This window comes from Anticarsia gemmatalis, chromosome 3, assembly GCF_050436995.1.
Source record: "Anticarsia gemmatalis isolate Benzon Research Colony breed Stoneville strain chromosome 3, ilAntGemm2 primary, whole genome shotgun sequence".
Classification (NCBI taxonomy): domain Eukaryota; kingdom Metazoa; phylum Arthropoda; class Insecta; order Lepidoptera; family Erebidae; genus Anticarsia; species Anticarsia gemmatalis.
The window spans coordinates 704,110-719,562 of record NC_134747.1 but is presented as its reverse complement, the minus strand read 5'-3'; the positions used below and the strand labels follow the sequence as shown (position 1 = coordinate 719,562).

The 15,453-nt window shown below is 39.9% G+C and overlaps 2 protein-coding genes across 2 annotated transcripts; both read right to left on the bottom strand.

The window, feature by feature from the left end:
- Positions 1 to 8: 8 nt before the first annotated feature.
- Positions 9 to 15,063, bottom strand: LOC142987143 (kelch-like protein diablo). The gene is made up of 14 exons (XM_076135705.1): positions 14,839 to 15,063; positions 14,642 to 14,712; positions 9,830 to 9,893; positions 8,887 to 9,066; positions 7,583 to 7,751; positions 6,961 to 7,140; positions 6,134 to 6,292; positions 5,560 to 5,752; positions 4,776 to 4,999; positions 3,163 to 3,315; positions 2,601 to 2,851; positions 1,729 to 1,867; positions 1,263 to 1,375; positions 9 to 178 (listed from the first exon to the last, which is right to left on the bottom strand). Exons 3-14 carry the CDS (start codon positions 9,874 to 9,876, stop codon positions 154 to 156), a joined length of 1,833 nt encoding a protein of 610 aa, XP_075991820.1. The 5' UTR covers positions 9,877 to 9,893; positions 14,642 to 14,712; positions 14,839 to 15,063; the 3' UTR covers positions 9 to 153.
- Positions 3,936 to 4,688, bottom strand: LOC142987142 (uncharacterized). The gene has a single exon (XM_076135704.1). The coding sequence runs from the start codon at positions 4,562 to 4,564 to the stop codon at positions 4,076 to 4,078; it is 489 nt and encodes a 162-aa protein (XP_075991819.1). The 5' UTR covers positions 4,565 to 4,688; the 3' UTR covers positions 3,936 to 4,075.
- Positions 15,064 to 15,453: the final 390 nt, after the last annotated feature.

Below are 15,453 nucleotides of genomic sequence, written 5' to 3'. Positions count from 1 at the left end.
TTCACACATAATATTCTAAAATTTGTATTTTCATTTATTTATAAATAGTCAATTAATTATATAGATATTTTTATTTAACAATAAAATAAATGAGTAACAACTTAACTGATACGAGTGGAGGGGGATATCTTACATCGCTGGGGAGGGGGTGGTTCACACCACCGAGTCTTTTCTGTTCCTGAAAACAAAACTACTGTTAGTACAAATATGTACGATGATGTAGCTATAGCTAGGGTTACTAGCGTATCTAGGGAATGTTAGGGGCAATAGCTCCTGAATAAATATTCTCTTTCTTAAACATTAATCTATCTAAAATTTCATCTGTATATTGAAATCACAGTTATCTCCTCTATATTGAACAAAAAAAAACGAAAAACTATAATATCATGTGAAAATCTTTAACTTTAGCAACAATTTGTTGAATTTTTTTTATAGGTTCACATGAACACTAGAAGTAGTAAGTATTAATATTACGACTATTATTAAGTGGCTAAGAAAGTTGCTCAACTAAAAAACCCCACCATATTAACGGCCCTTACAAAATAACGTTAATAAATAATACCTATATTAAACTATTCTTATGATATTAATCAAATATACCTAAAGAATTCTTATAATAAAGTTCGTTATATCGTTCGTAACAGACTTCGTAAACGCACATAACACCAGCATCTACTATGCGTATATAAACGTCAAAAGTCCTTCAAACTTGACAGCTACGGTAACTGTCAGTTTCATAAAGGATATAAATGTACTGTTTTATATATTAAAACAATAAATATATCCTCATTTTTATAGTTAATGATACCAACCCCCTCCCCATTTAATTGACTATTCAATCACTTATTTTAAAATTGTAATATTAATTAACTTTTCGTAAATCCCCCTCCATAGAACATGAACACACACTTGGTGGTTTATTTCTTTTAATTACTTCACTCATTTTACTTATCATAATAAATGCATTTTTTCATAAACAATCAAAAACACTTTTTTTATTAAAAATCCATTTTCCTACATCCTTTTCTGAAAATCACAATTACAAAAAGCTTACATGCAAAATCGATTCTTTTTAGACATTATACATCAGACAATACTTTGTTTAAAAACTTTTCAAAACGTTTGTTCGACGTAAATCCTCAGTATTTGGTTCTTACGCCGTTTTTCCACTGAAACGTGTACATCAAGTTCATTATAATAACATAGGCGCCTCAGATCTGTAAGGCCATAAGTATAGTACATAGTAAGGGGTATATATTTACCATATGTAATGGTTGTCGTGGTGCGGCGCCCGCATCACACCGACTCCGCCGCCGAGCCGTCTGTAGTTCATAGCGCCGCACAACCGCCACTGGTTCGATTCCGGGTCGAACACCTGTGTCAAACAAGACTTGTTATTGATTTACATTCATGAGCTAGTTTTCACTCATTCTTTTGGCCACAAAACCGGTGCGTCCATTTGATGTTAAGTATCGAAATGGCAAGCAGTGATAATCGAGTGGTTTAAGTTGGCACCTCCTACGTAAGTGGTCGCAGGTTCGAATCTGAGGCAACACATAACACACCAATGACTTTTCGAAGTTATGTGTGTATTAGAAATAATTATCACTTGCTCTAACGGTGAAGGAAAACATCGTGACGAAACTTTACACACACGTTTACATTCACTATGCTATGTGGATATTAGTCGTAAAGTTAACAAACAAACCAAGCAGTAAAACAGCTTACCTCTATAGACTTAAGATAAGCGGTTCCATCGAAGCCGCCGACGGCGTAGAGCTGTCCGTTGACGACGGCGAGCCCCACGCCGCTGCGCCGTGACGTCATCGCCACCACGGGCGACCACGTGTCCGTGCTTGGCTCGTACCTGCACCGGGCACGTACAAATAAATAGACAAGGAATTTAATATGGTAAGATTTAAATGTTATTAGGATTGTCATTGGCACCGCGCTAACGGCGATGATGCAAGCAGTATGATTGGTTCGAATCCAAACAAGAATCAATATTTGTGTAAATATCTTTTAAAGACTTCTAGACAGTCGTATTATCGATATAAAACTACATAGAAAAGTAGATCACAGAACTCATTGATTCAAACGATTATACCAGTGTATCTCTTATAGGATCATTGAGGTGTATGGGGTCGCATAAGTGCAAAGTTTGCGTAGTCATCGAGGTCACACACTTATCAAGGTCACATAGAATCGGGGGGCCTCAGAATCGCTTTGATCAACAGTACTATAATGTCATCTTGTGCTATTATACAGTATGACTTCAATACTCGGTACGGAGAGTACTCGGTACTCGATTCTCGTTAACTTGATATAAAAAAAATAGAAGCTTAATTTTTATCGAAATTTCTCTAAAAATAAGTGAAATTTAAATATTATACTCACGACACGCTTTACTAGTTTTGTTGCTAAGCGACAAGCTGTCAAAAATGGACTCGACTTTTTTACTAAGAAGTTATTTAATATTTAGTTTTTATGTTATTTTATTTCATGATATATGTTCGCATACTATCACGTCCTCAAATATTGAAGGTATCTCACCAGTCATACTGTATAATCTGTATCAACAAAGGTCATTGTTACTATACCTTTCAGCAGACGACAGTTCAGTACAATCATCCCTGCCGCCAACAGCATATATCTGTCCATCGAACACAGCGCAGCCGAGGTGCTTGCGCCGCGTAGACATGGGCGCTACGGGCGTCCACTTGTTGGCGCGCGGGTCGTAGCGCTCTACGGAGTTGAGCGGCGCCTGACCGTCCGACCCGCCTACGGCGTAGAGGTGCCCCGCTAGGACTGCTACTGCTACGCCTAGTCGTCTTGTCGTCATTGCTGCCACCTGGAGAATAGTTAGATTTTGTTACGTGGATAATAGGTTGATAAATATATCACTATCAGAATATATTGATACATTTATAAGAAATACTTAATAATAGGGATTTGGAGATAAATATATATTCATCTTTAAAAGATGTGAAAGTATTGCGAAACGGTACAAACGTATACGTACGCGCACGTAAATACTCGTGTTAACGAATGGTAAAAGAAGAGCTTATATGACGTGTCCAAAATCACTCACAAGACTTGAATTTATTATAACTCCACTAATCTGAATGACGCTGCAATACCTGTAAGTGACGTGTTACGTACCTTACTCCAGCGGTTCTCCTTGGGGTCGTATCTCTCAACATGGTTGAGGCACTGCACGCCGTCCTGCCCGCCCACCGCGTACAGCGCGCCCTCCAGCACCGCCACCCCCACGGACGTCCGGCATGATGACGTCGGAGCTACTGCACCGCACCACTGGAAACAATAAAGTTAAGTTTAATAACAAATTCATACATTGTCATTTCACTTTATACACTAAATACAAAGACTTTATACACTAAATAGAAAGTTTGGATTCTATACCTACGTCAAGGTTTTTCTAATAAACCAAATATTGAAAGGGATGAGACATTTGAGCATGGATCGCGTCTTCACGGACGTTTTTTTTTTTTTTTTTTTTTGTCCTATGGTTAGTGGTCAACCTAGTGTCAAAGTTGTTCAAGCCGCCCGAGAGGCCTTTGACGTGGCTTAACGACTGTTCTCTTAGTAGACAACAACCGGGACCGACTTTTAACGTGCCCTCCGAAGCACGGAGACGCCCAGTTCAAATACCACTATGCGGTCACCCATCTATGGAATGACCGCGCCAATGGTTGCTTAACCCACAGATCGTTTACCGACCGGTGAACGCAACTGGCTAAGGACGTACGAAGCTGTTTCACTGCATACGTTGGTCGCGTAGCTTGTTACACGTTAGGTTTGCTACGCACACACGCTTTGGCTGACTCGACGCACTTGTGGGTTGATGTACACGGACACACTGAGCAACACATCCGTGGAGCCTACGCACCTGGTTGGTCTGCGGGTCGTAGCGCTCGATGGAGTTGAGGTAGCTCTGTCCGTCGTGGCCGCCCACGGCGTACAGCAGGTCGTGCAGCACGGCCACGCCCACGCCGCAGCGCCGCTTGGACATGGGCGCCACCATCTTCTATAGGTCGAGCAACATCCGTGGAGCCTACGCACCTGGTTGGTCTGCGGGTCGTAGCGCTCGATGGAGTTGAGGTAGCTCTGTCCGTCGTGGCCGCCCACGGCGTACAGCAGGTCGTGCAGCACGGCCACGCCCACGCCGCAGCGCCGCTTGGACATGGGCGCCACCATCTTCTATAGGTCGAGCAACATCCGTGGAGCCTACGCACCTGGTTGGTCTGCGGGTCGTAGCGCTCGATGGAGTTGAGGTAGCTCTGTCCGTCGTGGCCGCCCACGGCGTACAGCAGGTCGTGCAGCACGGCCACGCCCACGCCGCAGCGCCGCTTGGACATGGGCGCCACCATCTTCTATAGGTCGAGCAACATCCGTGGAGCCTACGCACCTGGTTGGTCTGCGGGTCGTAGCGCTCGATGGAGTTGAGGTAGCTCTGTCCGTCGTGGCCGCCCACGGCGTACAGCAGGTCGTGCAGCACGGCCACGCCCACGCCGCAGCGCCGCTTGGACATGGGCGCCACCATCTTCTATAGGTCGAGCAACATCCGTGGAGCCTACGCACCTGGTTGGTCTGCGGGTCGTAGCGCTCGATGGAGTTGAGGTAGCTCTGTCCGTCGTGGCCGCCCACGGCGTACAGCAGGTCGTGCAGCACGGCCACGCCCACGCCGCAGCGCCGCTTGGACATGGGCGCCACCATCTTCTATAGGTCGAGCAACATCCGTGGAGCCTACGCACCTGGTTGGTCTGCGGGTCGTAGCGCTCGATGGAGTTGAGGTAGCTCTGTCCGTCGTGGCCGCCCACGGCGTACAGCAGGTCGTGCAGCACGGCCACGCCCACGCCGCAGCGCCGCTTGGACATGGGCGCCACCATCTTCCACTCCGACGTCTGCGGGTCGAAGCGCTCCACCGACGCGATCGCGTCGCCCGAGCACCAGCCGCCCACCGCGAACAGCACCTCGCCTGCGAACGACCATATACTTAGTCAATCTCCCGGAAAACAAAAGAAAAGATAACAAAAAACTTCACGAAATCCTGAGCTACATTCAAAACAGAACAGAGAAACCGCGCGGTTTCTCGCGGTTTAAGAACTAGCGCGCGGGTCGGAGCGCGCCGCACCGTATCGCGCGGTGATGTAGACGATACTAGCTGTTTACTTCGATCTTGTACCGCTCGGTTGATAAATCCGCGCGGCTCCGCGCGATCATATAACTTAGCCATAAATGCTTTTTTTTAAATTTGTGTTATGACCCTTTATTTTCTAGACAACTTTTTTCAAATGCTTTTCGCTGAATCGTCCTCAACTACCCACTATTGGGCAAGGATTTTCTCCTGAATGATAGAAGGACCTTTGAAATACATACCAAACAAAAAAGAAATTACGAAAAAAAAGATGTTGGGTGATTTACATCCCTTCAAGAAGCACACTTCTGCATTCCAGACCACAGACTCTCACTGTGCCATCAACCAACCTCTATGAAATATATGAATTATAAACTAGCCACAAAATTTATGTTCCCTACCTCGTCTGGTGGGTTTCCTGGGCCGTGTCCGGGGTCCCTGCATGAGCGGCCGCTCCTGCGGCAGCAGCAGGTAGTTCTTGGCCTCGTCCAGCAGGTCGCGGCACGCGTCGTCTGATCTGATGAGCAGCTCCGACGACACCGTGCCCACTAGGAACTTGGGGCTGAGCAGAGGAAGGCGAACGTGTTGGAGGACCTGCGATATAAAGTAATGTTTTTATGGTTTCGTAAATATAGCATTTGGGTAGAAATCGCCTAGGTTGTAACTATATTAGCTACAATATACATTGCAGACATTTTAAGAAGTATTAATAGCTTCTAACCTCCAAATATTTAAACAAATAGTGTTATCCGTCGAATAGCTGTTTTACCTGCCACTTTGATAGGTTCAGAAAAGCAAATATGTACAGCTAAAAACAGCGAAAAACTTTAACGACTTTAACATTAAGCTACTATACTGACAAAAATTAGTATCGCATGTCAAGTGGCAAAGAAAATATAAAACTTTTAAAACATGTCAGTATTCGGCCATCATTATAATTTTTATGTACAAAATAGGCTTAGGTTCAAGACATACTTGTGCTAGGTGCTGTCTCCTCTCGGCCACGTTGTACTTGACCCAGGACATGACGGCCTGGAAGGTCTGCTCCTCCGAGCGCACGTTGAGCTCGTCCGACGACACGATGTCGATCAGCTGCGCCGCCGGCAGCAGGAGGAACTCTTCGCTTTCCATTACCTAGAATAAACATTCATTTGTATTTTCACGAAATTTATACGTATAAGCGTATGCGTCCCGGTGTCAACTTATATACCATTCGGCTATCACTGCTATTAAAAATAAAAATATGCTGTAAAAATAGTTCATTAAAATACATTTAAAAAAAAATTGATATACATTGGTGGCTTAGATGTGTCACGTCGATTTACGATATTGTCGAAGTACAACATGCCTGAGAAGAGTACTTCGAAGTTTACTGCTGTCGACCTAGCATTATTTTCGAAGGAGTATGTCGTCGAAGTCGCATTGTTTCTTATTAAAGTTATGTCGAAGAAACGGTTTGTCGGTGTACAATAGTGTCTGAGACTAAGTATATAGAACTCTAGTATTGTCTAAATTAAAACGCATCGGAGTGCCATTTTGTCGGAGTAGAGTAGTGTCGTACAAGAATTTGTCGAAGTTCCGTTTTGTAGTCTTAACAATTAAAGAGCCTTTACGCAGAAAATACTGAAATCATTTGTAAAATGCTGCAATACCAAAGCTCTGTGACCTTGAATCGTGGATAAAAACGCTCAATTTGATGTTTTAATAGTTACCGTGATAAGTTTAAATTATATTTATTACTGTGTTATTGGTGGAATTCGGAATAAAACCAGGATCGACATGAAAATAAGGTAAACAACTACCTCAGGAAAGTTTTGCTGTGTGAATTTATCAGCGATCCGTAACAGTTCGCGACACGAGTGTGTGTCGGCGAAGGCGCGGATGCCGAGGCAGTTGGAGCAGTCCAGCTGACGCTTCAGGAACTCGCAGCACACGTCCTGGATCTCTTGTAGCTGGAGCAGGCACGCTGCTGGCAGGAGGGCCTGGAAAATACAACCTTAATTACTACTAGATTCATAGGCCGATGACCACTATGCAATATTAGTATTTCTTAGTGTAGTATTCTATATTATACAATGTAAAATAAAGGGTTTCTTCATTTTAATTTCATAATCAAAGCTTTTAATTTGCAATTTCGTCAGCAAGGTGGACTAAATTCCTCTCAAATTAGGATCCATCCCTTTATAATGGAAAGGTAATTTTACCCAGTCTAGTCATTCTACCAGGTCATAGGCTAAAAGGACTACGTCACAATAACCAACGTAATTTTATACAGGCTTCTATCCGCTTCTAGGTGTCCAATTTACGTCAGAAGTATAGGAAATCTTTGGTGTTACGCAATGGATACATGTTTAGAGATGAGCACTATGATTAGATAGCCACTTGCTAGTACCGGCGCATGTGGCCACATGTGGCTAGCGGTACCTGCACGTTGCTCTCCTCGACGACGATGTGCGCCGTGTAGCAGAACTCCACGAGCTGCTCCATGGCCTGCTCGTCCACGTCTCGGATGGTGACCTCGGTGGCGCGGGACTCCGCCAGCTCGCCCGTGAACATCGCGCGGAAGTACGGACTGCATGCTGACAGTATCACTCTGAAACAACAGTTGCCTTTACATTCATCGCTTTAACAAGTCAAGACTGGGAACAACATGGGCCGTTTGCTAATGCCGATTTACTGCTCTATGATAGTAGAGCATAAAACATGCAAATAGACATCGTGTAAGAAAGAGCGCGCGTGCAAAGATTGCTCTATCAACCAATACGTTATATAGTCGACCACGCAATCCTGGACGCTCCCGAGAATACTCCAGCAATATACACATTACATACAATGACCGTATAAAATCAGCTATTTAGAAACTTTCAATAAAAAACTAACAAAAGAATAACCAAAAATGACCTATAGCGGAAATCAAGAGACGCCGATCCCGAGAATAACAACTATCAAGTAAATAAGTGGCAACACAAATTATTCGATTCACTTAAGTGTTGCCATGCTACTGAGTACAATAACCGTATTATTTAACAACTGTAAATGTAACAATACATTAACCTCAATTGACACTAATTCTAATTACGTATGTAAATTAGATAACTATCGGACATTGTTCTTCCGGAATAATCTAATTTTACATTATAAAAGAAACTAGCGATTTCTAAATAAAACGGAGTCCGATCACCTGGCATTATATTTTTCTTCTTTTCATTCTCGTTATTTTTTTTTATTAAAAAGGACAACTCCCGTACGATTGTTTTTGTGTCGCGGGGGACTGCTAGGCAAGGGTCTACTGTCGTAGTGAGGAAGGAGTTAAGCCTTGCGTCCACCACGCTGGCCAATTGCGGGTTGGAGACTTTGCCTACCTTCTAAAGAACTGCTTTCACTGCTCAAAAATCACTATCAAAATTCCATCTGATAAACAATCTAATACTTATCCAGAAGATTTAAAAACCTTTACATAGCCAAAAAGCTTGAAGCAATACATTACGACAGGTTTCAAAGTGCAGTGTTAAAATATGTGGCACTAAGTGTTATTGGTATTGAGTGACCTTGCCGATAATTGCTTAATCTCACTGATCGTTTACCGACGTGAGTCTACTAATATCTACTAAAATAACAGTCGTTAAGCCATGTCAAAGGCCTCTTGGGCGGATTGAACAACTTTGACAATAAGTTAACCACTAAGCGAATGGCAAAAAAAAATTGTTCATTTCCTATGGTGAATTTACCTGTGTGCGAACAGTTTTCTATTAGCGACGTTTAGCACAACATCGCACAGCTCCCTGTGCCGGCGCAGCGCCGACAGCTCCCCCAGTATGGCGCGCGGGTGCTTCTCTGACGTGTGCGACAGCCGCGCCCCGCCGCCCGCGCCGCCGCCCCCTCCCCCGGGCGAACCTCCCTCGCCCATCCTGGGAAAATAAACTTTATACTTGTAGATACTGGTCGTGTTCTGATAGATCCCTATGTCCTGGCTAAAGAATAATAGATATTATAACTTCATATGCTAGGTTCTGGTGGGTCCCTATATTGTAAGCAAATAATGACGTATGTTGCTGGTAGATTTTGCTTTTTCAGAGTTGAACAATAATGATTTTAACCCCCGGTTCCTGAGGCACATTTAGCGGTAGTTTATCTACCCAATAGCGTTTAAGCTCATATAAACATGACAGTTGAATAGATAAACTACCGCTAAATGTACATCCGAAACATCGCATAAGTCAAAGGTTAAAAGACAATGTCCTTAACTTTCAAATGACGGAATGAATAGTCTTTATGTCACGTAATTTCTACTAAATTCACCTAAGTTAAATTCAATTGACGAATTGCCCTAGTTTTCCCTACACTAAAGGTGTTATTCGGACAAAACATCGGAAAACAAGCAATGATGCAATCGAGGCCCATTTACCTATCATTTTATTATGTAGCAAGTAATAAAAACAACACTTTGTTTATAAAAGTGAACTCGTAACGCTAGGGTTTATTTCTTATTAGTTTTAATAAAAGCCTTTAGAATACAAACTTAACGACAATAAATTATAGAAGAATTCTCACGCATTCTAGTCACTAAACTCACTAGTCGTAGCCCTGACTCCATACACCCAAGAAATGAAAAAGAAAGTGGAGGAACGATATACCGTTACCGAAGTTATACTGTTAGTAGTGAAGGAATACCTTAGACGACTCTTACGACACCCAAGGGAACTGGTTGGGTGTGCCATCGGAAGCCGAGCTCACCCTGGAACATATTTTATAGAAATCACGTTAAATATTTACAATGAAAAGAACAAGACAATAGAACAGTGGCGTTAGTAGCCAGTTACGCGTATGTTAACAGGGTAAGCGAAGATTTGTGTGGATAGGTTTTAGATGGGTGAGCCTTCCGTAAGCTATCAGCAAGGATATAAGCCAATTAATTTGATCATATCCTGATCATGTCGTAGTATCGTAACTTTGTAAAAAAGTTCCGTTAAAATTCCAGGAAAGCAAAAGTAAAATTACTGGACACGGGATAACACGCAAAATTCCGGGACAATCCCGGAAATCCCGGCCATCTAGCAACCCTAACTGTAGGTCATAAATAAATTAAATGTTTTCAAAATAAGCCAATGGAAGGTAAGTATGAGAAATCAATATACCGATAGCTCTTTGTTGAATAAATCTTCGCTCTTACACCGGAAGGTCAATATTGATTGAACTCACTGAGATCGCCTTTGTTCACATCAATGGTATATTATTATTAAGATTAATAAACTATCTTGCCTGAGTCGCTTCATAAAGGTTATACACATGTATTGAATATCTTCATGTGAACTGATAAGTTAAAGGTAATCTCGGCTTCTCGGAAACGAAGAAAACAATAGAAATTACTTTTATGCTTTCGTTGAAGAGGAGACTACATTGACTTTAGCTAACGTTTAGTAACCCTAGTGAAAACCCAAATCCGTCGGATATACTTAGCTAACCTACGGATATCTATGGTGCTTATATCTTCACAATAGAATTGGAAGGCGTATATTTAGTATTTTTGGTTTGACTATATACCGACTCAGCGTTTTAATTACCTATTTCCTTTTTAAAGCGTAATTATTGGGTTGGTCTTTAAGGAGAAAATGTTTGCACCTAGGGTGTCGTAAGGTTGTCAGAAGGATTTTCTAATATTAGCTAGATACTATAATATTAGAAGCTTTTTAAAGAAAATATACCGAATATAAATATTATAATAGAGTATAAGAGTTTATGTGACGAAGGGCAGACGATGACGCCTCCGCGGCTGGCAAGAGTTAATAGATTGAAGGCTTTTCAAGGGCATATCATTGTCTCCTTCACAGCTTACAAAAATAAGCCTGAGATCCATAATAATAATAATGTTATACATATTTATTTTTCAAGATTCTTGCTTTGGTTGTGGGGGGTATGAAATACGGTCTATGCTCGCAGGACCGCACGTTTATCACAAAATAAAAAAGAGTAGCCCATAATATTCCCCGTGAAATAATCTATCTTCGTCTGAGTAGTTCATACAAGCACTAAGCAAAACTTAGACACATGATGGGATTAATTATACAGCATACATAAAAATTATCTGATTTTCTTTCCGGGTACGTAAAGTAATGTAGTAACTTATAAATAACACTCAGTACGATACCTAAGTACATACATTGAGACACCATTTATAAGTATAATAACTCACATAATATATGCTTATCAAAACATCATACGAACAAAACGTAAGCGGAAGCCTCACGTAATCAAAATACTAATTAGGCTAAAACAATTAGGTAATTATGAGAACGTAACATCGTTCATTCATTGCGGCCCGTGACCCAGATGAGAGCTAGCACTATTTATGTCCGTGAAATTATGTAGGTCATCTTACACCCTGCTTGTAGATATTATGACAGGGGTGGTGACGTAAGAATAGCTTTTATTGCAACCTGGGGTGGGCATGGCTATTGGCTGTTTTGTTTTCATTCATTTGAGCGTCAATAGCTGTTAAATGAAGTCTTATCACAAAATAAATGTAGGTTTTTAAAATACTATTGTGAGCAGCACTTGAGTCATAGTAAAGCACTTTTGAGTTTAAGGTTTCATAATCTATGGCGACCGAAGCACGTAAACCAGTTTACCTCCCCTCGAGACGGACAATCGACAACCCTATGTACCTATATTTAAAACAGATTCAACTACCTAGGTAGCTAACCTGCGTTTCCACCACAGATTTGCGCGGTAGCAAAAAGAAATCGCATCATAAGGGTTTAAGCTTTAGGACAGAGTTTTAATAGCCGGTGTAATGTAGAAATGCAGCCTTACTGATCGCGCCAGCGATTTAATATATGAACTACTTAAAGAAAATAGTATATTCAAGATGCGTTACGTAGTCGACAATTTCTTTATCGTCAGAAGATTATCTTCAAGGCTTCCCATTCATAATCATAAAGCGGTTACAGCCTTAAGGTTTACTTTCTTCCGAAGCTGTTGTCGGACGAGTGTAAGAATAAAGACGTTGTTCTGTATAACACTGCACGGCGATGTGCTCAATCTACGTACGCGACCGATCCAGCGTAGAAGGAAATAAAGCCTTAGTTAAATGTTCAGTCATTGGGTTATGTTAGGGTGAATCATATTATAGAAAGCATGAAATATGCAGTAAGTAGCTGATGAATAAAAGAGAATGATCATATAAACAGAGGTATTTCTTAGTGAGAGTGGATTGCGTGCGAAAGGCTGAGCTTGGATGTGTGCACGGAATACTGAGTAATATGTTTGTATGACGAAGTATGTAGATGCTACAGAAGGAAGATAAGCATAATTTATTTTGAGGTGAAGTTTTTTGCAAACATAGTACTTTGAATGCAAAAAGTAACTTAACTTGGCAAAAATATCATTATTTTATATTAGTATGTGCCTTTTAGCGGTCAAAATCCCGGCAGCAATTTCGCCGGGAAAGACATGTTAGGCTATGTAGTGTGTCGAATAAAAACCACACTACAGCCACCCTGGGAGCTAGGGGTTCTTTGATTGGTTATGCCTCTTAAGACCTGGCATTCCATACACACTCTACAGCGATTCAGTTTTGGTAAAAACACGCTCCGAGTGGACCATACGCCAATGTTCACTCACACTTAACATTACCCAATGGCATACCCAGAAGTTGTGGAGTCTGGAGGGAAGAAATACAAATTTGTTTGATCAACAAAAATGTTGATAAACACTGAACAGGGACTATCATAACTTTGAAACTCACGGTATATTACACGGCAATTAACGCTACCCTTAACTGGTTGTTTTCTTGATATTTCAGCACAGAATATGTACATTATATTGAGAATGACCTGTGTGACCGAAACTTCCCGCAAAAACCCGTGATCAAAAAAATCTCGTGATATTTAATTGAACACCAAAGCCTATAATAAAGACATGTCTCTTGAAACCAAAAAAAATGGTGTCAAGGCAAACCACTTTCCTGTCCTCTATCAACAAATGTTTTAAGATTCAATTCACACGCTTCCCCAATAACCCAATAACCGATTGGTATGCAAAAGCAATTTGAGCAGGAAATAATGGATGTTCATTCACATATTTACACAATCACCTTGTGTAATGGCAGCTTTATGACGTAATGCTGAGCTAGCCATTCTAATTATATAAAAGTAATTACTCTTGTATGTGGACTCATTTTGAGCGTTTTTGGCAATGAGGTTAATATGCTAAGTTTGTATACTTTATTTGTTATATTGTTTGTTTGTATTTTTTTATTATTTGGCTATTAATTAAGGATTAAGTTGTATTATAATTATATAAAAATAATAAGGATATCCTTTATTATTGTTTTTTGTTAAATCATATTTAATTTTTCATAAAATTTGGGATATTTTCTTTAAGTAAAATAATTCAACATTTTTTTTTTGTTATGTAGAACTTAGATACAAAAAATCTTATAAATAGACTTGTAACTGTGACATGTGACAAAAATTAAAAATTACACTCATAAAAAAACTGCAAATGGTTGCTAGAATTAGAATTTAATGGTATTAAGACACAATTAACAAGTTTTACTCATTAAGGTCACCCAAATGATAGATAGGTATTATGGTAAAGAATAATAATTGTATTATTAGTGATGGTTAAATTTCAAAATATTTTTGAATATAGGTGGGAATAATATTTATACATGTTTCGTCCATTATTAATAGGAAGTGTTTATGTACACAAATCCTATAAACACATCCACTACATTTATTTATTTTTAAATTAAATTAGATTTATAACAGATTTCAACTCAATTAGGATTGCTCAGTGAACAATAGACACAGTTACTACACTGAATTAACTAGATTATGACAAAAATAATGTGCAAATCTTATACCTAGTATAATTAAAGACAATGTGTATGTGACCTAAAAGTCTACATAAATTGTAGCATTATACTTGCCAAAATATTTGCTTTTTTATCTAAATGAAGCTTATCTTTGTAGATAAAAACACAAATATTTTGGTAGGCATTGTTTTCAAAAATATTTCAGGGAATTGTTTCTGTCTAATTAGAACAGTTGTATTAAACTGATTATTAATGTTTTCCATAATAATATGTATGTTTATGCTTCTTACATTGTTATGTTAGTTGATTTCAAAACTATGTCTGACGCATTGAACTCTTATCAAAGGATGTGTTGCTACACAAAGCAAACATGTTAAATAGTTATGTATAAATAATTAATTTAATTATAATGTTATTGTGAAGTATTGAATGATATTGTTGTTGTGAGAGCTATACAAACTGTATCAAATGTAAATGAATGTTACTAGGCTGTATAAACAGTCAGCTGTTGCCTGCCCCAAATTCACGACAGAAACCCACCAGAGACAAAACAATGAGTTCATATTTCCAATGTTATCACAGCCACCAATTAATAAACTATTCAAACTATGTGAAAGAAAAATCGTGCCAATTATTTCTCAATGATAGCAAGAAAGTTCACTCACCTCTTGTGCCCGCGTGAGTTACCCAGCTGCAACCGCAGCGGGGGCGAAGCCCAACCCCACACGGAGTCAATCTGCAACCAACCGAACACACCATCCAACGATACCATGAAATAAGCCCGATTCACACAAAAAAACCAATCCTGTTTGCCAATACTAACTAATTTATGCAATGTATGCCCGTCTCGCTCGGGACTCACCTTTGACGATTATTATTCGACTCCACAAAGAAATCTGCCCTCGAAGGAGTGTTAATCACTTATTAAACTCCCCGAGGAATGTAAAACAGTTAACGGCACATCGATTTTACGATTTCACAAGTTTTTATGTTTACTAATGTTGCAGCATAGGTATCGTACTTTTGTCCACTAGTCAATTTTTAGAAGGTCTGATCAAAATAGCTGACAAGGCAACGAGTGGCCTTCACTCAGGGACGTGTTAATAACAACTCTTGAGTAATATAAAATAAAAATAATATTTATCACTCAAAATATATATTTTATATATACTTTATCATAAATAAATATAGAAAACATGTCTTCAATACACAACATATCAAACATCAAATGTTCGTCAAAAGTTTTGTCAAGGTTTCGAATGTTTTTGGGTAATGTCAAGTTTCATTATTGATTGCCATTCATAAAAAAATATTTCAAATTTTTACCTTCACAAACTCAAACAGGCTTGCTGCAAGTGAATAATATAATAAAATACGTGGAACACTTATTTCGTTTTTAACTAAATTATACAAATATTAAAAGGATTCACGAAAATAATCCTTTAAAAAAACGTCAAGCACTGATATCGATCACTCA